The sequence below is a fragment of the Procambarus clarkii genome, chromosome 66 (assembly GCF_040958095.1).
Source record: "Procambarus clarkii isolate CNS0578487 chromosome 66, FALCON_Pclarkii_2.0, whole genome shotgun sequence".
NCBI classification, from domain to species: domain Eukaryota; kingdom Metazoa; phylum Arthropoda; class Malacostraca; order Decapoda; family Cambaridae; genus Procambarus; species Procambarus clarkii.
In genome coordinates, this window is record NC_091215.1 from 28,651,602 (window position 1) to 28,677,116 (window position 25,515).

At 42.7% G+C, this 25,515-nt stretch overlaps 2 protein-coding genes across 2 annotated transcripts in view; one reads left to right on the forward strand and one right to left on the reverse strand.

Moving 5' to 3' along the window:
• The window catches only part of LOC123769194 (zwei Ig domain protein zig-8), a 166,183-nt gene that overhangs the window by 34,153 nt on the left and 106,515 nt on the right, over nt 1-25,515 (forward strand). The gene's annotated exons all lie outside the window — the stretch shown is intronic.
• LOC138355300 (uncharacterized) lies at nt 20,460-20,900 on the reverse strand. Its single transcript, XM_069310174.1, has one exon. The coding sequence runs from the start codon at nt 20,898-20,900 to the stop codon at nt 20,460-20,462; it is 441 nt and encodes a 146-aa protein (XP_069166275.1).

A 25,515-nucleotide genomic window follows, 5' to 3' on the forward strand; every position in this document is an offset into this window, starting at 1 on the left:
ATGAAAATTGGGAATATGTAATAAAATTAATGAGAACGTTGGAGGAATACTAATGATGTGGATAAAGATATGATAAAACGAAATAAGTACATATGAAATTATATATGGGACACCCATACAATTATTATAATAACTTCAACATAATTGAATTTCACTTCAACTGCGTGGGTCACTTGAAAAGAAAACTCATCTTACTTTACTCCTTTAAACACACACACACACACACACACACACACACACACACACACACACACACACATTGTATTCACAAACATTGAACTTAATAATATATTACTTCGAGTACCCAAAGCCTGACACGTCAATAACTGGTAGTTACCCCTAAAGACATGAATTTACATTTAACGACATGCTTGAAGTTATTCAGCTTGTTATGGGAGATGCATCCATACCCAGCCCTGGTGAACCCCACACTATGCCCAACCTTAGTGAACCCCAGACCATACCCAGCCCTGGTGAACCCCACACTATGCCCAACCTTAGTGAACCCCAGACCATACCCAGCCCTGGTGAACCCCATAAGATGACCAAGTGACCCCCAGAACCCTCCCCCCTCCCCCTCTCCCCCATTCAATCCTCTCCTCATCCCGTAAACATTTCCTATTATCCCAATGGTCTATTCAGTGATATATTTTAGCTAGTTGGACTTTGAGGAGAAAGATTAAATGAGGCTAATTTGCATATTGAATGGGTTTGTTGGTTGTTTAGATTTACCAGCATCAAAACTTTGATTTACTTGATTGTTGCATCACACAAGGTCATTAGTACGAGTAGTGATTTTTGACAGACGTACGAATGTAAAATGAGGAAAATACATTCGGGTTATAAACGATAGAATTTGAAGCGAAAGGATAATATATATATCTCTTACGAAATCTAAATTCCTGATCACATGAGGATACTGGGATTCCAATCGTCAGGTTCGAATGCATTACGGCGGCTATGTTTTTCCGCTGATGTTTCCCAGGGGAGATATGATCGAAGCGGTGGAGCGTGGTCTGTGTCTGTCTGTCTGTCTGGCTCTCTCTCTCTCTCTCTCTCTCTCTCTCTCTCTCTCTCTCTCTCTCTCTCTCTCTCTCTCTCTCTCTCCCCCAAAAAGAGGCACTGTTACAGAAATTTGCATTTTTAGAAGATATAGACAATTTAATATAATAATAATAATATGATAATTTAATATAATAATTGATAATAATAAATTATTACACTCAATTATCACCAAGACCCACTTGAACATGGCCACAACATAACCCAGCCAGGAAACAAACCACCAAATGGCCACCCAGTGAGATAACGAGACCAAGGCACCTCGATAACGACCTTATTAACACCCCCACTATCAGCTAGAACAAGCAACGTCTCCCTTATTAACACACAAAACACCTCCGTGATGAATAAGACCTTTGCATTAGTCTGCATACTTGACCGAGAGTGAATATTGGGACCCGGGATCGAGTTCACCTTCACCATGTTTGCTGATAACCCAACTTTAGCGATTTCGATAATTTAGGGAAAGGATAGGTGGCGGAGTGGACGAGGCTCGGGGCTCGTGGAGGCTGTTACAACTGCTGCCGATGGCGTAAGTTCAGTATTGAACGCCAGATATGAGATTACCCTCATGATATGTGTCACGCTTTGTTGAGGAGGGCCATCGATGTGGCCCTGTGTGTGTGGCTCTCTTGTTATTGTGTGGTGGCACTCTGGGGGGGGATGTGGCACCACTGTAGCACTCTGGGGGGATGTGGCACCACTGTAGCACTCTGGGGTGGATGTGGCACCACTGTAGCACTCTGAGGACATGTGACAACACCGTAGCACCCTGGAGGACATGTGACAACACTGTAGCACCCTGGAGGACATGTGACAACACTGTAGCACCCTGGAGGACATATGACAACACTGTAGCACCCAAGAGGACATATGACAACACTGTAGCACCCTGGAGGACATGTGACAACACTGTAGCACCCAGGAGGACATGTGACAACACTGTAGCACCCTAGAGGACATGTGACAACACTGTAGCACCCTGGAGGACATGTGACAACACTGTAGCACCCAGGAAGACATGTGACAACACTGCCACCATTTACTAATCTTATCTCCTCCACCACCGCCTCCCTTACAACTCCTCCATTCATCACCGTCACTGATGAATGGAGGAGTTGTAAGAAGACAACAAAAATGGAATTGATTGCAATAAACGCGACGAAGAAATGTGATTATTTATCTGAATTCATGGAAACATCTGAATAGCGAATGAACAAGAGAATCTCTCAGTCTTCAAAAATAAATAATTATATATTAAGATGAAGATAGTATATGTTATATACCTGGATTTACCTGAAGTGCCCGGGAACTAGGAAGTAATGAGTTTACAGCACCAACTGCACACTTACAAATATCTTGTAAACAAACTGAGAGTTTGTTTACAAGATATTTATATTAAAAGTGCAACAAAAAAATATATAATTGAAATAATAAATAAATTTGTACCATAAACATAATATGAATATGAATATAAATGTATGATAAAATGTATAATCAAATAAATGTATAATATAAGTGTATAATATGCATAATAATAAAATAATTGTAAAATAAAATAATATGAATAATTCAAATAATAAATAAATTGTTATAACATAAAATAAAAATATTAAAGCTATATTAATAATAAAAATAATAAAAATTACTACTGAATTATACCACTAACACAGAGTTCTATTCCAAGCAATAGTGTGGGTTACGACCCCACGAATCAGGCAGCCAGTTTGGAACGTAATATAAAAATTGAACTTTTACATCTAAAACGATCAGAATAAACGCTACCATGAACATTTACTGGGCAAATTTTCAGCCAGATTTACAGCATTGGGGGAAAAAGTCAACATTTGCCTAACATGGAATCAACTGAAATATTCGGGAGTAACATTTGCGTTAATGTGTTCATGAAAACTTTAATAAACAAATGCCCAATATACGAACATTATATATATGTACATTTTATATATATATATATATATATATATATATATATATATTTATATATATATATATATATATATCGTACCTAGTAGCCAGAACACACTTCTCAGCCTACTATACAAGGCCCGATTTGCCTAATAAGCCAAGTTTTCATGAATTATTTGTTTTTCGACTACCTAACCTACCTAGCCTTCCCTAACCTAACTTTTTCGGCTACCTAACTTAACCTAACCTATAAAGATAGGTTGGGTTGGTTAGGTTCGGTCATATATCTACGTTAATTTTAACTCCAATATAAAAAATTGACCTCATATAGAATGAAATGGGTAGCTTTATCATTTCATAAGAAAAAAATTAGAGAAAATATATTACTTCAAGAAAACTTGGCTTATTAGGCAAATCGGGCCATGCATAGTAGGCTGAGAAGTGCGTTCTGGCTACTAGGTACGACATATATATATATATATATATATATATATATATATATATATATATATATATATATATATATATATATATATATATATATATATATGTATATATATATATATATAGTCGCAATAACGTGGCTAAAGTATGTTGACCACACCACACACTAGAAGGTGAAGGGACGACGACGTTTCGGTCCGTCCTGGACCATTCTCAAGTCGATTGTGCATCGTTGGGTGGTCATCCACAATCGACTTGAGAATGGTCCAGGACGGACTGAAACGTCGTCGTCCCTTCACCTTCTAGTGTGTGGTCTGGTCAACATACTTTGAGCTTGGCGAACCAAGAACTAAGAGGTGCTGTGTAGGGAAGTAGACCCATGTTAAAGAGTAGAACATAGAGAGATAGAGAGACAGAGATAAAGTGTGATAGAGCAGAGAGAGAGAGATAGAGACAGTGTGATAGAACAGAGTGAGAGAGAGACATATAGAGAAAAACCAACCAGCCAACGGATTCAGCTTGAAAAAAAAAAGGTTTCACACCAAAAAATTTGAACTAGAATTTCATGTTGAGAAAAAAAATAAAAAAGAAAAATGGAAATGAAATCCGTTCCGAATAAAAAATCCATCGAAGAAAATAATTTCAGGTGTAAAAAAAAGAGAACAAAGAAGCAAATCATTATTTGGATAGAGACGTAATGAAGGTTTTGTATTTTTTAATTAATTTTTTATTATTGTTGTTTCTAATTATATTGGGGAAATATTTTTATTAATATATTATACATATATGTGATTCGTTATTTCCACTTTTTTATTATAAAAAAAATTATTCACACGCACGGGCGGGACACGAACAAGGGGACACAGGTGGAGACTGAGTTCCCAAATGAGCCACAGAGACGTTAGAAAGAACTTTTTCAGTGTCAGAGTAGTTAATAAATGGAATGCACTAGGAAGTAATGTGGTGGAGGCTGACTCCATACACAGTTTCAAATGTAGGTATGATAGAGCCCAATAGGCTCAGGAATCTGTTCACCATTTGATTGACGGTTGAGAGGCGGGACCAAAGAGCCAAAGCTCAACCCCCGCAAGCACAACTAGGTGAAGACACACACACACACACACACACACACACACACACACATTTGTCTGTTGAAGCTAAATATATATACACACACACATACCAACAAACACAAACATTCAACAACGCACACATTATATTTAAACCACATTACATAAAAAAAAATAACAATGGTGATTCCGCGTCGAAGTAAAAGGTCGTTAAACCTCTGCAAACGACCTAGAGAATTTGGCCCCCAATTCTGTAGCTTTAGACTCTGTCGCCAATTTAGGAGCGCCGTCATAACCCTAAAGCACTGTAGGAAGCTCTTTAGAGCAGTCAAAATGTCCCACACACACACACACACACACACACACACACACACACACACACACACACACACACACACACACACACACACACACACACACATATATAGTCAAGTTGACGTAGGAGGAAAGATTTTTTGATGGGGGGTCAAGGCGGGGTGGGGCAGGAACGACGATTACTTGCATCACAGGTGAAGGGTTGAGCAAATATTTGCAAAGGGAGATTTATCTCCTCTTAAGGCTGCTGCAGTGGAAGAGACCAGTGGGAGAGACCAGTGGAAGAGACCAGTGGAAGAGACCAGTGGGAGAGACCAGTGGGAGAGACCAGTGGGAGAGGCATGAGAGCAGGAGACGCAGGCAGGGCCGGCCCTGTCCTCACCAAAATGTTGTGGTGAAATGATTTTAGTCAGGGATGAAATGTATTTGCTGTCATGAGGCTGAGAGTGTCTAGGGGAGACTGAGAGCGTAACTGAGGGAAGACTAGGGACATGTCTGGGGGAGATAGAGAGTGTCTGGGGGAGATAGAGAGTGTGTGGGGGAGATAGAGAGTGTCTGGAGGAGATAAAGAGTATCTGGGGGAGATTCAGCCTGTCTGGGGAGTGTGTGCGTTCCCTATGAGATCTTACTTACCTTACCCTACTGTCAAGATCTCAGCTCCTGGTTTCCCCCTCCCTCTCTCCCCCAAGCCCCACCTCTCTCCTGGCATCCCTTGCCCCCTCCTAGCACCCTCGCACGCCTCTTGTGATGGCACTCGCTTGGATAGTTTCCTTTGGAAAAAGGATGCTGGTTGTTGTGGAGGAGGCTTCGTATTCTCGTTACCAAGCTCGAGCACCTGAAGGATAATCTACCGCCTCTTGCGAGAGGTGTAAGCGTGGGACGACGAAGGAGAAGAGGAGAAAGAAGAGGAGGCGAAGGAAGAAACGTAGCAAGATGAGAAAGCTGAAAGATGCCATGGTGAGAATATCTCTGGTGGTATACATCTATTTCCTAAAATACGTGATATGTCAAGCTGAGAAACAATGTGCAAATATGAGAAGATATATAGACACACACACACACACGTGTGCAAAGCCAAAGAGCCAAAGCTCAACCCCCGCAAGCACAATTAGGTGAGTACACACACACACACACACACAACACACACACACGCCCCCCCCCACACACACACACGCAAGAAGGCTCAAGACCATCAACTCAGAGATGGAATTAGGGTGCCAAGGTTGGTTAGGGTGAAATCGGGAATATCTGGTCCAATTGTTCAGCTGAAAGCCGCCGCCAACCACCTGCAGATGGCACCAATCTGGTGCCATCTGCATCACGGCGGATGTCACCAGCTGCCAGACTCGACATCATATTCTCACTTGGCTTTGAAGTGATAATGGCATTATATATATATATATATATATATATATATATATATATATATATATATATATATATATATGTATATGTATATATATATATATATATATATATATATATATATATATATATATATATATATATATATATATATATATGACAATGTCAGACCACGGAGGAAAATGAAACAGGAATTTCCTTAAGTACTTTCGTATATTAAATACTGTTTCATTTTCCTCCGTGGTCTGACATTGTCACATTCTTAATCACGTGTTTATTTTCGTGATATATACACACACACACACACACACATATATATATATATATATATATATATATATATATATATATATATATATATATATATATATATATATACACAAACCGGAAAAGGTATAGAACATATATGTTCTATACTATGCCTATAGGAATATTAAAGTTTGGATTTAGCTTTATTTTTTCGGATAAAGTGGAAAATTCTACTATCTTATTGTCCTTTACGTCCGCATAGTTCCAAAAGTTCTATCTAAACAGGCCTTCGTTTTCTTTACCTAGCAGGGGTAGGATAGGGGCGGGGGCTGAGGTAAAGTTACGTGATCTATGGAACTACAGCCAAATTTTGAATAGTAGGAAAATTCCATTAATTTTTTCACGAAATCAGCGAATAATGATGTATATTTCTATAAGAAAATTTCTTTTGAATGTCAAAATATGTTTTCAACATATTTAGATAGGTGTTGACGAAGCGGGAAGTGGCAAAAATCCTTGTGGGGGGTCAAAATGTGACTATGCCACGCTGTTCCCTCTTGAATTCTGACGACCACACCCACCCTATGTCCGTCCCATACCCCAGACCCTTCCCCTTGCAAAGTTGGGTGAGGCTAGCCCCTAGCGTCTGGCCTCCAATCATGGACAAACATACATTTGCTATTATAAACGTACATGACTTTGTGTATAGAAAATGGGAGAAACTGAAGGGGAAACTGCTGCATCACAGTTAATCGGAAATGTAAACACATTGAGTTTATTATTTAAAATACTGTTCAAAAATTACAATGTTCAAAATGTATTTTGAACATTGTAATTACTATTCAGTATTTTGTTAATTTTCTAAGTCAAACAATAGCGAGTTATATCTATTGGCACTGGAGCTTGGGGTCCGTACTGATTCCACTACCACTATTTGAAAGCTACTCGATTCCATTTTGTTTTTTGTATCGCTGTATACCCATCGTTTTGAGATTGATATTTTATTTACAAAAGCAGATATGGGTTCCCTTTGACGAGTTGATTGCCAGCATTACGACCGTCGGCACATATTTCAACGCCACCATTTGGTTGGTCAAGTTTATCAACTTGTCAAGGTTTGTCAAATGTATTTATGTACGTGCTTCTGTGTTTGGCAACGATGGTTGGCGTGTATTCTGCTCCAAGCATGCACGCACACACATGCACGCACACACTCTCGCGTGCACACGCATAAATAAGTAGGCTGCCCCGGCATGGAACCCCAGCCTAAAAAAAAACCCTCAAAGGAAAATTCGAAAATGTCCAAAAATATGGAACAAGGCTCGTTCCACAGCTAAGGGGACTGAGCTACAAAGACTGAGGGAACTGGACCCCCTCTACACTACAGAAAAGGAACAGGGGCAGACATGATAATGACGTACAAAATACTAAGGGGGAATACCGAAGATTACTGTACAAGGAGACATGGATAGGATATCAGGATAAGATACGAGCTGGGATAGGAGGGATGAGTGAAGGAGCGGTACCCAACTACTTGGGCCACTGGGGATCGAACGCGGACCCGCAAAAAGCGAGATCGCCACTGTGCCGACCGGCCTAAAGCACAGCTTAAGGCAAAAAATATATAAAAAAAACATTGTATTCGGTTTCTAATCAACAAATTTCGAAACCAGCAACGTTGGTGCATTACTTCACGGAGATGATAACGCTACACTTTATTAAGCTCCTTATGCGAACTCGTTGACATAATTCAGTAGTAGATACTTAACGTTACCAGAACTGTTACGCTAAAATTGGTGAAATGAACATTACTTACACTCGAACAATTGCTGTTGTAATGAGTTGGTGAAACTCACTCACTCTCTCTCTCTCTCTCTCTCTCTCTCCCTCCTTTTCCAATATGATTCAGGAAACAGTTGTTTCCGTTCTAGATCGAAGCTGCCAACTTCCCTCCTGGACTAAGAAAGAAATATATCGCTTGTTTGTCAAGGGAAAGTTGCAGAGAGAGAGAGAGAGAGAGAGAGAGAGAGAGAGAGAGAGAGAGAGAGAGAAAGAGAGAGAGAGAGAGAAAGAGAGAGAAAGGAGGAGAGAGAGTTTCAACTGAACTGAGGTAGCATTCCAGCTCTTGCTTGCAGTTTCACCAGCTTCCTTATATGATAGTTCCCTATGTGATAGTTTCAAAGTACATTCTCATGTAATTAACGAGTCTTTAGGAGCAGGCTTCAGATAAGCCGAGGAAGGATAACAGCTCTTGCTTGCAGCTTCCCTTTGACAGCCCATATGAACCCTAGTCAAAGATTAAGAGAGAGAGAGAGAGAGAGAGAGAGAGAGAGAGAGAGAGAGAGAGAGAGAGAGAGAGAGAGAGAGAGAGAGAGAGAGAGAGAGAGAGAGACAGAGACAGAGAGAGAGAGAGACAGACAGAGACAGAGAGACAGAGACAGAGAGAGAGAGATAAGTAACAAAGTAATAAGAAGCCGACGATGGAGAAATATAAACCAACAAAGACAACAAAGAGCGGGAAAGCGAGACCTCTGGCCAAGAGACCGAGAACTTCACCAATAAAGAGTCGCGACCGAGACCAAAGGTTGAAAACCGAATGGCTGAGAAGTTGAAATTCCGCGGTGATTCCGGAGCCCCACACACACACACACAGACAGAGGGAGAACAGACAGACAAACAGAGAGAAAGGACAGGCACATAGACAGGAAGAAGGACAGACAATGAATTAAGAAGTACATATGGGACATACACAAGTGACTACAGCAGGATATGATATATATAAGGCTTCCCAAGTAACAGAGCAGCACTGAGAATCACACACCTGGATTCACCACACACACACACACATGCACATATGAGTACACACAGGTGTGTGTACTCACCTAGTTCTCACAACTAGGTGAGAACTAGGTGAGTACACACACACACACACACACACACACACACACACACACACACACACACACACACACACACACACACACACTGGACGCTGCAGACTACATTATCCAGGGATACACTAATATCAAACAGGGATGGGGGTGGATAAGGATATTGGAATATGGGATAGTATGACGTCGTGTGAAGGGGCTAACGGGTAGTTTGATAAGAAAGGCTAACATACAAGATAATCAATCTAGCAGTATACACCTAAAAAATGTCACTAATCTATACCACATTCCTCTCTCTGTCTTCCGATAGTGTGAAAATTTAATTATACGGATAATCAAGAAATAACTCAATAAACACTTTGATATCATCGATTTTAATTCAGTGTTATGTCGAAGACCAGCCTCCAAAGTTTTCCCAAATACTTTTCAGTACTGGAGCTGTGAAAGGCTTTCTAAAGTTTTCCCTTGTATCTTGCACGTAAGAGCCGGAGCTAGTACGGTAGATGATAGTGGTGGTAGTAGTAGTAGTAGAAATAGTAGCAGCACAAAGTAGAAATAGGTGGAAGTTAGAAAGCAAAACAATCCCATTTGTCAAGTTTTTCAGGCACGCTTTTCAGTCCGCTTGGTGGCGACATGTGAACCACAGGAGGAGTAGGGAGAGAACCGTCTGCTTTTCTGACCTCATTCACCCTCCGAAGGGCCTCTGTATTGGCTGTATTTCCTGTTATGTATTTGTGTTCTTCCTCGACCATCGCTCACAGACTTCTCGTTAGCATGGGTGACGTGAGTTCCCTTCCTCCCTCACCTCGTTAGCAAGGGCGAGGAACCTCTCCCTACCCACACACCAAGCCACTCAACGCTCAAGGTGAGACAGCAATCTAACGACGTCTCAACTACCCTCTGAGACGCTGAGAGGGGGCGCTGAGAGGGGCGCTGAGAGAAGAGGGAATTCCAAGAAAAATACAGAGCACTATCACCCAAGGTACACATCTCTATGCTAAATACGGCTAATGAGCCTCTGATAAATACCTTTTTCTCTCTCTCTCTCTGCTGATGGATGGAGCCTAATTGACGGTCGCCTCACCGGCCCTATAGTTGCTGTGTGTGACCACTAACGAGCCCTCCAGGACCTGAAAGCAATTATACCAGTGACCTTAATTATTTCTTCTCCAATCACAGCGAAATATAGCAATCGATCAATCCTCATTCGCAATGCGCTTTGTAGCTTATCTCGTAGGGCTCCAAATATAATGGATGACTCATAATTTCTACAGGGTAATTTTTCCATTTTTCTTCCGTTGAGAGAAAGAAACTTGCTATAAAATATAACAATTAAGACTGATTCCAAAGGCCTAGTAACTCACAATTTATAAAGTCTATATAACCATCAAATTATAAATCTTCCCAAATGCATGAAATTTGTTTTGTGTCTAAATGCAAATTTTGAAGACGAGTTATGGTGAGTTTCATAGCCTACCACAGGGAATTTCATAGCCTAATAATGTCATTACATTCAATATTATTGAATTCTCCTGACATCTAATTAAGGCGCTTAATCACGTTGTCTTAACGTAATACCTGCACGCTAACTCCTCATCTAGAATTACGACTCGGGATTATCGCTCGTGGATTAATCCTCCTCTTAATGTCTTTGTAAAAGGAGCAATTAGACATTTTGTTTGTTGTAAGCACAATAAACAGTTAGTAAAGTTGTGAGCAAGAAAAATACTTGCACACAAAAAATGTATATATGTAATATATAATATAATATACTATATTATATGTTATATACACTCAGGATAATGCAAAATTTACCTTTTAGGGGTCCGACAGAAGAGATTGATGCGTTCGACCAAATAGTCACTATAAGTACTATCATTCAACCAAATAGTCACTATAAGTACTATCGTTCGACCAAATAGTCACTATAAGTACTATCATTCAACCAAATAGTCACTATAAGTACTATCGTTCGACCAAATAGTCACTATAAGCACTATCATTCGACAAAATAGTCACTATAAGCACTATCATTCGACCAAATAGTCACTATAAGCCCTATCATTCGACCAAATATAGGCACTATAATTTCTATCACTATCAAATAAGCCCTATCATTCTACGAGGATGAGTTCTCACATAGCCTCACCTTCACTGATGTCAGTGGACGCCAAGATCATGTTTTAAATCGCCAAAAGAGCGCGAATTTTCGTAACTCATTTCTCGTGATAAATCCCGTGGGATTTTCGCATGAGTAGGGAGGGTGTATAATTCTTTCTTTACTGCTGATGGAGTGTCAGTTCTGCCTGAGTGTCGGAGAGAGAGTTGTTTGCCTTTGTGTGTACCAACGGTGCTGCTGCTGTTTGCTGTACCTGTGTTTATAGGGTACCTGTTTACCGTAGGTGATATATATAAACAACACATCAAGAGGCGTCATTTAAGGAAGAAAATGGGAAGCCGATGGTGGACAATTCAGTCTAAAACTGGCATTGTGTGTATGAGGTTAAGGGAGTTCGGGGTTGTTAAGGAGAAAGGGGGGTGGGGGAATGGTAGTTCTGGCGGTTTAGTGAGGGAGGAAGGGGGTTGGGGAGGGGTTGGGGAGGGGTTGGGGAGGGGTGGGGAGGCCAGGTTAATACTTCCCCTCCTACTCCTTCTTCTCCTGCATCAGAGCTTAGTGATGGTCTCTCCTCACGCCTCGCTGACCTTTGCTGGTCGATTTTTTATCTCGAAGACTGTCACATCGAGGTCAACTTCGCGGCTCATTGTGGGGGGAGAGAGAGAGAGAAAGAGAGATAGAGAGATAGAGAGAGAGAGAGAGAGAGAGAGAGAGAGAGAGAGAGAGAGAGAGAGAGAGAGAGAGAGAGAGAGAGAGAGAGAGAGAGAGAGAGAGAGAGAGAAAGACAGAGAGACAGAGAGACAGAGAGAGAGAGAGAGAGAGAGAGAGAGAGAGAGAGAGAGAGAGAGAGAGAGAGAGAGAGAGAGAGAGAGAGAGAGAGAGAGGGAGAGAGAGAGAGAGAGAGAGAGAGACAGGCAGACATAAAACAGACATAAACAGACGTAGACACACACACACACGGAGTGCTTCAACAGAGCTATTTAGCGGGACAAAAAGTTGCAAAGTTTCATCTCATGTCAGACATAATGGGCGACCTCTTACCGCCGGCTCACCGATTCCCATTTGCCTTCGCTAATTGTCGCGTCGAGATCATTACCCGAGGGATGAACCGTTTATTGGCCTGTTGTTCAATACCTCGTTAATGACTGGCATCTCTAAGGTCCAGACTACCCTCGGCCTTATACAAGCCTCCTGAGAGGACCTTACACAGAAACTTTAGCCAAAGTGTAGAGTGAGGCAAATCTCTCTCTCTCTCTCTCTCTCTCTCTCTCTCTCACGAAGAAGTTTGTCATCAAGACTATCCTTGCACAGAAAAGCGATCTTCATCCTACACCAAAGTAGGAAGAAGTAGGTCTTGACGAGAACACAGCACAGGAAGGAAGATCTGCAGCAGCTGAGGAAATGAAGTACAAGACGAAAAATGGGGAGTGGGCAACCCTCCATCTGTATTCTGTCGCTCACAGGGACGTCCACAAGTGTGGTATTTTTGTTTATCTTACTCTCCAGCCCTTGAGCGCTGGGAGAGGGGGTGTGTGTAAGGTGTCCTGGGAGAAGCGATGCAACTTGAGACAAGTTACCTCAGTACCAGGTAAAAACCTGCAGAGTGCCGGAGGTAGCAGAGGGAGGCTGCAAGTTACTCAGTCTCCATGACAGCCGGAGCATCCCAGCGTGTAAGATGGATGCTCTCCCACTACCGACCAGGGGAAGGTCACCACTCCTACACTGTTTTAATGTGTTCTAGTTGGTTTGTACTTGGCAGATGTCCACGGCACTCTCTCTCTCTCTCTCTCTCTCTCTCTCTCTCTCTCTCTCTCTCTCTCTCACACACTCACTCTTCCTCGTATGGGCAATCCTTTTCACAGAACGAGTCCCTTACCCTCATACACCCTGTAGATCGTATTTTCCTCCCTTCAAACATACTGTATTTCGCATCCCCTTCCCTCCTCTGCCCAACCACTGCGGCTCCAGCAGCCCCCCGCCAGCAAAGCGCCAATGACCAGACCACAGTGAAGGCTGACGCAAGCAGTACATACAGGTTTCGCTAATGCAGAGCAACAGAGTTTAAGTCATATATTCTGCTATCGTACCCCTGAGGTTACTGCCTCAGGGTACTTCTTCCTTACCACCAGTAGCTTCCCCTTTCCCCCTTCCCCTCTAGGGGCTCTGCTCCCACTTTCTCGGAGCCCCTGTTAGGGGCTGAATAGGCTGCTATAGAGGAGGGAGAACCAATAACACAGCAGGGATGAGAGTTATCCGGAGAATGCCGCGAGATTCCCACACACACCGCTCCACGGCTGCTTGTAGGAGGATCCGGAGGAGCGCCCTGGTAGATTACCGGACACAATGAGACACATGCACAGGGCTCCAGTTGCATGATCCTGCAGTAGGTTTGTGTCTTGGGCTCCGCTGCAGTCCCTGAGACCTTGATTCAGTCCCTGAAGTCCCGTTGCACATGTGTTAATGTAAAGATAGCTTCATCACCTCCTCCTCCCCTCGCCAGACGCAATACAAAATGCACTTGTTTTTATAAGACCTTATAAATGTGTTTAATAGTCTCAAGGAATATGTTTACAACGAGCGAACCAGTTCTCTCTCTCTCTCTCTCTCTCTCTCTCTCTCTCTCTCTCTCTCTCTCTCTCTCTCTCTCTCTCTCTCTCTCTCTCTCTCTCTCTCTCTCTCTTCCACACGTCAATTTACTTCATGAGAATATTATATTTTACTCATGAAAGGAAAATAAAGAATAAATACATATAAGGAAGAAAAGAAGTAAATTATTAACCTTAATAAATGACATAAACAAATGTAATTATTTACATGGGAATATATCTTGATATTTGAACAAAAAACTCTAAACAACAATATGTATATAGGACTTAAAGTAGCTTCCTGTGAGGTGTGTATAGGTATTACCCAACCACTTGGGCTGGACGGTAGAGCGACGGTCTCGCTTCATGCAGATCGGCGTTCAGTCCCCGACCGTCCAAGTGGTTGGGCCCCATTCCTGCCCCCCGTCCCATCCCAAATCCTTATCCTGACCCCCTTCCCAGTGCTATATAGTCGTAATGGCTTGGCGCTTTTCCTTGATAATTCCTTCCTTCCTTCCCCCCCCCCTCCACCTCCCCCTCCTTCCCCAGAGCTTAGAGAAGTAAAGCCGTGCCTCTCTAAGCTCAGCAATATCGTCATCCTACGCTTAAGCGCTTAAGTAAGCGCTCAAGCTGTTCCTTAAAGAACCCTTAATAATAATAAAAAAAACTATCTCTTCCTTAACCCTAGAAAACCCATCAACAAACCTCTTCCCTCGCCAAATAGAAACCTCTTCCCTCACCAAATAGAAACCTCTTCCCTCGCCAAATAGAAACCTCTTCCCTCGCCAAATAGAAACCTCTTCCTTCGCCAAATAGAAACCTCTTGCCTCGCCAAATTGAAACCTCTTCCCTCGCCAAATAGAAACCTCTTCCCTCGCCAAATAGAAACCTTTTCCCTCGCCAAATAGAAACCTCTTGCCTCGCCAAATAGAAACCTCTTCCCTCGCCAAATAGAAACCTCTTCCCTCGCCAAATAGAAACCTCTTCCCTCGCCAAATAGAAACCTCTTGCCTCGCCAAATAGAAACCTCTTCCCTCGCCAAATAGAAACCTCTTGCCTCGCCAAATAGAAACCTTTTCCCTCGCCAAATAGAAACCTCTTGCCTCGCCAAATAGAAACCTCTTCCCTCGCCAAATAGAAACCTCTTCCCTCGCCAAATAGAAACCTTTTGCCTCGCCAAATCTGGGTAAAATCACTATTTCCGTCATTGCAACCTAGAAAACAGCTCATGTCGTTTTCTTGAAGGCTGAAGAAAACATTCTTGTCACCACATTTCCTGAACAACTCGATTTACCTTGAACCAAAACGGCTGAGAAATGTTGTGGAGCATCCTTGAGGCAGCCTTGTGAGGGGGGGGGAGGGGGCAGCATCACTTCATCTGCATGCGTGTAGAGATCACGCTGTGGCCGTCTCTCTCTCTCTCTCTCTCTCTCTCTCTCTCTCTCTCTCTCTCTCTCTCTCTCTCTCCCTCTCTATCTCTCTCTCTCTAAGTCACTAGCATCCCAAACCTTTCCCTTACCTCTTCAAACCACTGATTCATTCCATCCAACTTTCTCTTCCACGAAACTCCTGTTTTGGGCACCATTCCTTTCCCTTACCCCCCCCCCCCCCCCCATCCCATCCCAAATCCTTATCCTGATCCTTTCCAGGTGCTATATAGTTGTAATGGCTTGGTGCTTTCTCCTGGCAGTTTCCTTTCCTTTCTATCCCTTTCTCTTTAACCTTTCCGAGAGAGAGAGAGAGAGAGAGAGAGAGAGAGAGAGAGAGAGAGAGAGAGAGAGAGAGAGAGAGAGAGAGAGAGAGAGAGAGAGAGAGAGAGAGAGAGAGAGAATGTAAACACCAAAGACATAATCTGCCACAAATTTCTTTAAATCTAAACCCATTTAATGGCGATATATTCATATGTTACACTATGAATCATACATTATGCATCATGTATTGTATAACCATGTATTGTTAGAAAGACGCGCTGCAGTATGTATAATGTATAAAATGTATTGTTAAAGAAACAGAACCTAAATGTTGTTAAAAAAAAATTGGCGCTGCTGACAAAATTGTTTAAGTGAATATTATATTACGTCAGTTTAATTGGTTATTGGTAGTTATATCCTTGTTTCACCATTACTGTAATTGGTCTGTTTATCTTTACTATCATTAGTTTATCTTGTATTTAGTCTTATCAGCAGAAGTCTAACTTTTCAGGATTAAGTTCACCTTCGGAGTTTCTTTTTGACTAACAAACTAAAGTTTACTTTCGGGTCAATTAGGATTTCATTAGGCCTCTTATTTTATCTCCAAGAAGCTCTCATTTTATGCCCAGGAGACTCTTTATCTCCAAGAGTTTACAATTCACCCTTACGCGTTCTCAGGTTATCCTCCAGGGCGTTCACTTTGCTTCCCGCATTAAACTCACCTTCAGCGTTCTCAGTTTACCGCTGTTAACGAGTATTTTTCAACCCGTCTTTAGGCTAGGCTCGTGCAGGCTTCGAGTCGATCCCCAAAGATCCATTCACCAAATTTTAACATAATACGTATTCAAAATCGATATTTTCTCAAATATAAGATCCTATATTAAAATTTGGTGTATGGTTAAGCCTAGCTAACGTTAGGATAGATGTATAGATTCTGTTGGAGAGTGTTTGGATGAAGTATTTACAGAGGTTCGATTCGAACACAGGTGGGCAGAGTAGCGCTGTTTCGGAAATGTTTCTAAAGTCATGAGTTGTGTGGATCTGTTTTTTATTCGTGAATCTGAGGGTTTGGCGGTTAGATTAGCAAGCATTTGTCCTTTGTTGATGAGGACGAACTGTTATTATATCCTGGAGTAAACTGACATTTTCACGAGCTCTCCCTTAGGGTCCACGAGTCGACTAGGGTCCACGAACCAAGGTCTATGAGAGCAGAATAGGGTTCAACCAAGGAGCAAGAGCAGCAGCAGCAGCAGCAGCAGCAGCAACAGCAGCAGCAAAAGCAGCAGCAGCAGCAGCAGCAGCAGGAAGAGACGGCAGCAGAGGATTAATTTCCAAGCATCAAGTCTCCGATAACAAAGGCTCTTCATGCTTCATTACTTAGCCAGCAAAATATAGATAACGACTGAGCAAGACTGGGAAAATAAGGCTGTAGAAGACAGAAAAAAGACTGAACAATAATGAGACTGAAAAATACTCAAATAAACAGAGAAAGACTGATAAATGTCTGGAAAAGATTCAGAAAGACTGAAAAAATGCAAAAGATGTAAAAGTCTGTAAATTAAAATACTAAGAAATACAGTAAAAAGACAGAAAGACTGAAAAAGACGATAAAATGACTGAGAAAGACTGAACAGGCATCAATCTCTCATTATAACCACAATTCCAATACAAGACATTATAATACGAGGTGTTATCTTGATTAGACACAAAACTAATCTAACATAACCAATCCTAGCTATTATAACTAACCCTAAGCTCACCCAAACTAACCTAATCTAACGCGTAACCTAACCTTATCTAATTTAACCCAAAACTAACCTAACCTAACCTTACCTAATTTAACCCAAAACTAACCTAACCTAACCTAACCTAACATAATTTAACTCAAAACTAACCTAACCTACTCCCCGAAACGAGTCTATAAGCTGCAGAAAATAAGTTAATACAACCTAACTTAATATATACAGCCCATATATATGGTTTTTAACGATCAGAAAACGAGCTTTGTTGACCGGTCTTGTGTACGAATTGATCATACCACGTTCATAGAAGCGTACGAAAGCGACGCCTGAAGTCTCCAAAACAACAGCAGTGCGCCAAGCGCTTCTTGTTTTGTTTCGCAGCTTCAACGACCCTGCAATGTTTGGGTTGCAGCGTCGGTGGCTTCGGTGTTTGGTCTGATATCCGCTGCTCTCCAAAGCCCCAACAGCCTAGTCTCAGAACCTGTTTACCGGAAAAATCTTTCTGCTTCGCTAACGGAAAAGTCTGATCGAGCCCCTCCGTGCTACCTAAACCCGACAAAGACTAGCACTCACACGCATCGTTAACGCGAAAACACTTGAGATTAAAGACCATTTTGTGCCACAGTGGTTCTGTAGAGTCTCGAAGTCAGAGGCTCTGAATAGTCTCGAAGTCAGTGGCTCTGAATAGTCTCGAAGTCAGAGGCTCTGAATAGTCTCGAAGTCAGAGGCTCTGAATAGTCTCGAAGTCAGTGGCTCTTGATAGTCTCGAAGTCAGTGACTCTGAATAGTCTCGAAGTCAGTGACTCTGGATAGTCTCAAGGTCCCTCTCACACCCTATAACATTTCGGGCCTCATGGTAACGAGATTACAGCCCACCAAAGTGGAAATTGAGTTTGACCACAGCGGCCTGGGTAGTGACACATATATCTTCCTCCGTGCATGGCAGGTACCTACGGCCACAGATCCAAGGCAAAGAATGAGAGGTATACAGAAGCAAGATAAAGAAAGAGTGGGATACAGAAGAGAGACAAAGATAGCACACACTGCGCGATAACGTGATATCATGCCACTGCCCAATAGCAACTACCTCTTCTAACCCAATATACAACATTGTTTTTTATAACTATTTTTATGTTTATCATAAAATTTAAAACCACTACTGCGGCAGCCATTACTGTAAGGGACACACACACACACACACACACATGCACACACGCACCCCCCCCCCCCCACACACACACACACATTAAAATTATTTTCTCTCCTTTACAGGTAAGCAAACTCCATTTGATGCCAGGGAAAAACTTTGTTGACAAACCCACATGCTCTCAGGATGGACATATTAGCGACAGTTTCAACAACCCAACACACACACGCAAAAGTACTTGTAAACAAAACAGACAGGCTAGTTTAAACTACTGTCGATGAGGGGACACTCTGAATGGCAATTAGTGACCTTGGTCATGATAAAGTAGTTAGTGATCTCAGACACGATACAGGATACTCTGATTAGCAGTATCTTTGGACACCAATCACTCCCACTAATTTACCTAGAGGCTTTGTCATAATGTTAATTTAAGGAATTAAGAGTGATTACTCAAGTGGTTTATAACGCTCTCATAGCTCTTATCGCTGAGGTCAGCATTGTCATGACGTCAATAGTGATATGACGTCACTTCTTTGAAGATTTCTGTCACGTGAACGAAAATTTATGGACGAAAAATCCAGTTTGTTGGAGGAATTGTGGGAAATTTCGCTAAATATAGATCACCCAAATGGTCAAAATTATCGTCAAACATGTACCAACATAGTCACCAACATATCCTGCCAACATATTCACCAGCATATCCTGCCAACATATTCAGCCAACATATCCATTAACATATCCTGCCAAATATATTCACCAACATATCCAGCCAACATATTCAGCCAACATATCCTGCCAACATATTCACCAACATAACCTGCCAACATGATGAAATGGTTCCGCATTTATTAAAAACCAACCTCATAGCCTTCCCTCTGACACAAACAGGAAACCACCCAATACACACACACACAATCTCCACATCACATTGAAGCTCTGACGTCAAAAAGCATATTGTACCCCATCATGCTTCAAAATTCAAAATAAAATTCAAAATTTATACATTTATAGTTTACACAAAATTTACAGCACATTGTTGGCCTTAGAGAAAGTCATTATAACACGTAATCGATGTAATTACATATTCTATTATTTAGATTTAGATTTAGAAACAGTATTTTTTATCAGTCGATTTTATCATCAGAGCTGCGACTCGAGTAAAGAGGTACAATAAAGAATAGAACTGGAAGATAACACATTATTTAATAAAGATATCATTATACTTACTAAATGCTCAGTGAATCATTACTAAATACTCAGGAAATCATCAATAAATGCTCAAGGGAATATTGAGCCGGCTATTAAATCAGATTTAAGCTCCACTGAATGGCATCGTTTCCTCGCTACTAGTAACTGCGACAACAGATGAAACAAACTCGTTAGAATGGAATTAATTGATATGTATAAACTATTAATATCTGGTTCAATAATCAGGTCAAAACGACAGTGCTCATTGGAGCCAGTTCGAGACCTTGTGAGATCGTAGCGCGAATCATACAAGCCAATTATGTTGGAGAATGCCTGTTTCAAGAGTCCTAGAGACGGTGTTTGATCCGATACTGCGTGCAGATGGTGTCGGGTGTGTGTGGGATGGTGTCAGGTATGTGTGTGAGTGTTGCTTGGTCTGTGGGCTTTGACAGGTGTGTAAGCGCAGCCAGGTGTATATAAGCTTCAGCAGGTGTGTTTGAATCTCATGTGGCGTGAAGCAAAGCTGTGAGCCTCATTATATATACACGCAAATATACCAATATATCACTAATGTACACGAAACGTTCTCACCCAGAACGATTCTAAAAATTCCTATTTTTCTCATGGCTTCTCTCAATATATATTCACGGTATCTCTCTCTCTCTCTCTTACGGAACAAATCTGAGAGAACTTGTATAGCTGTTTTGAAATGATGTTCTTCGTTCGAGTTCCTTTTGATCCTTGTTCTCAAGGAGCAGGGTAGTGATCTTTGAGGAAGGATGAGTGGCATGAGTAGTGATGACCCCCCTTGTTCCTCCAGCAGTGGTAGTAATGACCCTTAACCCTCCAGCAGTAGTAGTAATGACCCTTAACCCTCCAGCAGTGGTAGTAATGACCCTTAACCCTCCAGCAGTGGTAGTAATGACCCGTAACCCTCCAGCAGTAGTAGTAATGACCCTTAACCCTCCAGCAGTAGTAGTAATGACCCTTAACCCTCCAGCAGTGGTAGTAATGACCCGTAACCCTCCAGCAGTAGTAGTAATGACCCGTAACCCTCCAGCAGTAGTAGTAATGACCCTAATTTCTCCAGCAGGACCAAGACAGACCATAAAGCCTCCACCAGGAAGCGAGGGCAAACAATTACCACTATCCGCTCTTATCAAAAGAACAATTGAATACAAGCGTCGCAAAGTTAATTGAATCGACCAAATGTTTTTTCATTTCGTTAATTGGTTCTCGCGAGACTAATAGTGCTATACATGCGGGTCGTTCGCGTGATCCTTAGAGTCGCAAACCCGCATCTACAAACGGAGAAATTGATCTTTATCACAGGGGCATTATATTAGCTTAGAATATTGGTTTTGAAACACGCCTGCCTCTCCCATATGAGGCATTTCTGCCCCCTCACTAATGCTAATTTTTATGAGGATTTCCGAGATGGGTGGTTGTGTGGTGGTGGTGTGGTGGTGGTGTGGTGGTGTGGTGGTGGTGTGGTGGTGGTGGGTATGATAGTGGATACGGTGTTAATTAGCTGTGAGACCACAACACATACAAGACCCGTTTGATATGGTCTCTTAATGTTTCTTCACAAAACTCAACTTACAGCTACAGACCTGAGCACACACACACACACACACACACACACACACACACACACACACACCCACACCCACACCCACACACACACACACACACACACACACACACACATGCCTCCAGTCATCACCTGCTCCACAAAGTCTTCAGTCACATTCATATTCACAGGACTGTAGCAGAGAGTCAAGCAAAGATGCTGTGAATCTGAGTTCCGTTTATGTTAGTGAATGGTAAACTACCACATCATCCCTAAGGCAGGTAAACTGCGGTTTACCTTCCCTGAGGAAGGTAAACCGCAGTAATCCCTGAAGTAGCTACGTCCTGTGTATGGGGAGTTGAAGGCCCATGGCTCCAGCACTCCCTCTTTCTCTCTCTTTCTCTCTCTCATATCCACAGCTTGTATCTCATATTCCTTTTGCTCCATTTTCTCGCTGTGACGACGTTTTTCCTGTCCGTATATTGTCTCCATACCTCTCTCTCTCTCTCTCTCTCTCTCTCTCTCTCTCTCTCTCTCTCTCTCTCTCTCTCTCTCTCTTTTCTATTCTTTCTGCACAGTTTTGTCTTCAATCGTTCCTAATCGTTTCCTGTTCCTCATTCTCTCCACAATCTCCTATTACGCTGCAGCTTCTCTCTTTTACCTCCTCTCTCTCTCTCTCTCTCTCTCTCTCTCTCTCTCTCTCTCTCTCTCTCTCTCTCTCTCTCTCTCTCTCTCACCTCCACTACTACCCTACCTCCAGTCCTGGTGTATACCCATTTATCGCAGCAATCCTCCGCCAAATATGCAGCTTCGATCTTCCTTCCTTCCTTCCTTTCTTCCTTCCTTCCTTCCTTCCTTCCTTCCTTCCTTCCTTCCTTCCTTCCTTCCTTCCTTCTTCTCCGCCTCCTCCTCCTCCCTCTCTCTCTCTCTCCAGCCCCTTCACGTAGACTCACAGGAGCACCCACTCCACGTATCAAGTGTGTGTGTGTGTGTGTGTGTGTGTGTGTGTGTGTGTGTGTGTGTGTGTGTGTGTGTGTGTGTGTGTGTGTGTGTGTCATGATAATAATGATGATTCTTGCATGTCACCCGTCATCATTGCAAGTGTTGCAGCTTCGTTGCTCTCTCAGTGTTGTTAGTCAAGTGACTTCTGCAACTTGCCACTGGACGGATTTCCTGCTGAGTTGGTTTGTTTGAGAGCCCGAGGCGCCTTCTAGTCTGCTGAGTTCTTCCACCTCATTTATTTCTTCTGGCGCTGCCTGAGAGAGTTTAAGAGCATGTGCTTATGTCATTGTATATCTGGTTTCGTTCCTGGAGTGTCTTTAGTCTCGTGCATGGCTCCAGGTGTGGTCATGGTTCGCATCTTGTTCTCTGACTGACTAGTCATGTCTCTAGGTCATATATCTACCCCCCCCCCCCACGGTAATATATACCTCCCACACAAGGTCATATCTTCCCCACACGCTAATAAATTCCCCCCACACAAGGTCTCATTTAATTTTCTCATTCCTAGGGATCTCTCACGTATTCGGGGCCCTTTGTGAAGGATTAACTTTTCTCTCTGAGAGGATGGTTGTGTGTGGGGGGTGGGGGGTGGAGGAGGGGTGAGGGTGGTACTGATATGAAGGTTAGTGGCACTTGAGGCAGGGGCCTGGAGCTGAAGTCCATGCCCCTCCAGAGTGCCTCATGAAGTACCCCAACACGAATTCAGGACCTGTGTTGCATAGAGAGTTCCTTCAGGAAACTTGTCACCAGAATGGCACTCCCTAAATAGCCTGTAGCCAACAGCTCGAGTTCTGAGCAGTTCTTCATAGAGCACATCGTACAAGAGGTCAACAACCCGTACAAGAGGTCAACAACCCTTTCTCTTCGAACGAGAGGTCAAGAAATCGCCTCAAGTGACGTCTCCGCCGTGTCGAGGATGAAATACTGTGTATAATACACAGTATTTATCCACACACATCCACATGTACTTTAATACATGTGAAGAACTTCACACACACACACACACACACACACACACACACACACACACACACACACACACACACACACACACACACACACAAACACACACACAGACAGAAGAGTTAGGGGGGACATGATCACCACATTCAAGATTCTGAAGGGGATTGATAGGGTAGATAAAGACAGTCTATTTAACACAAGGGGCACACGTACTAGGGGACACAGGTGGAAACTGAGTGCCCAAATGAGCCACAGAGATATTAGAAAGAACTTTTTTAGTGTCAGAGTGGTTGACAAATGGAATGCATTAGGAAGTGATGTGGTGGAGGCTGACTCCGTACACAGTTTCAAGTGTAGATATGATAGAGCCCGATAGGCTCATGAATCTGTACACCTGTTGATTGACGGTTGAGAGGCGGGACCAAAGAGCCAGAGCTCAACCCCCGCAAACACAACTAGGTGAGTACAACTAGGTGAGTACACACACACACACACACACACACACACACACACACACACACACACACACACACACACACACACACACACACACTCACACACACTCACACACACTCACACACACACACACCTATTAGTACCTATTGTTTAGGTACTCCCTTATCCACTGGAGCGCCCTACCAGTTACTCCTGCCTGTTTCTCTAGCTTATGCATCTTGTACTTGGACCTATCCTGTTTCTGATATACGTAAATGATCTCCCAGAGGGTAAAGACTCATTCCTCTCAATGTTTGCTGACGACGCAAAATTATGAGAAGGATTAAGACAGAGGAGGACAGCTTGAGGCTTCAAGAAGACCTGGACAAGCTGCAGGAATGGTCGAACAAATGGCTGTTAAGAGTTTAATCCAAGCAAATGTAATGTAATGAAGATAGGGGTAGGAAGCAGGAGACCAGATACAAGGTATCACTTGGGAGATGAAATACTTCAAGAGTCCGAGAGAGAGAAAGACCTGGGGGTTGATATCACGCCAGACCCCTGATGCTCATATCAAGAGGATAACAGCAGCAGCATATGCCAGGTTGGCTAACATAAGAACGGCCTTTAGAAACTTGTGTAAGGAATCTTTCAGAACATTATATACCACATATGTCAGACCAATCCTGGAGTATGCGGCTCCAGCATGGAATCCATATCTAGTCAAGCATAAGACTAAACTGGAAAAGGTTCAAAGGTTTGCCACCAGACTAGTACCCGAGCTGAGAGGTATGAGCTACGAGGAGAGACTACGGGAATTAAACCTCACTTCGTTGGAAGACAGAAGAGTTAGGGGGGACATGATCACCACATTCAAGATCCTCAAGGGAATTGACAGGGTTGATAAAGACAGGCTGTTTAACACAAGGGGCACACGCACTACGGGACACAGGTGGAAACTGAGTGCCCAAATGAGCCACAGAGATATTAGAAAGAACTTTTTTAGTGTCAGAGTGGTTGACAAATGGAATGCATTAGGAAGTGATGTGGTGGAGGCTGACTCCATACACAGTTTCAAGTGTAGATATGATAGAGCCCAATAGGCTCAGGAACCTGTACACCTGTTGATTGACAGTTGAGAGGCGGGACCAAAGAGCCAGAGCTCAACCCCCGCAAACACAACTAGGTGAGTACAACTAGGTGAGTACACACACACACACACACACACACACACACACACACACACACACACACACACACACACACACACACACACACACACACACACTCACAGACGCGAGAGAGCAAGCTTAGCTGCCAAACACAGGGTTGAGAGAAGTAGTGAGGAGGTGAGGAGAGAAGTATAGTGAGAGAGAGAAAAGTAGTGAGAGAGGAAGGGAGAGATAACTATAGAGAAGACGGAGAGAAGAGAGAGATATAACTCAGACGATAATTACATAAGTGGGAGGCAGGAGGCGCCGTAAAGCAAGGAGGGAGGGAGGGGGATAATGAGCAAGGAAGCGAAGAAGGAAGAGGCAGAAGAAAAGATAATGAATAACGAACAAACAAAGAATGAATAACGCTACGCCAACTAGCAACAAACAAAAGATCCACACAGACAGATAAAAAGGATCGAGACACAGGCATCAATTTCAATTACAATTACTCAACACCAAGTTACGATAATTACTAGGCGACTCCCCCCCCCCCTTCCCTACCTTCCCTCCCCTCCGAAGCCATTCATCACGGGC

Coding starts and splice junctions, on each gene's coding strand:
- LOC138355300 (XM_069310174.1), bottom strand. CDS start 20,900: ATGGTCTGTCTTGGTCCTGCTGGAGAAATTAGGGTCATTACTACTACT.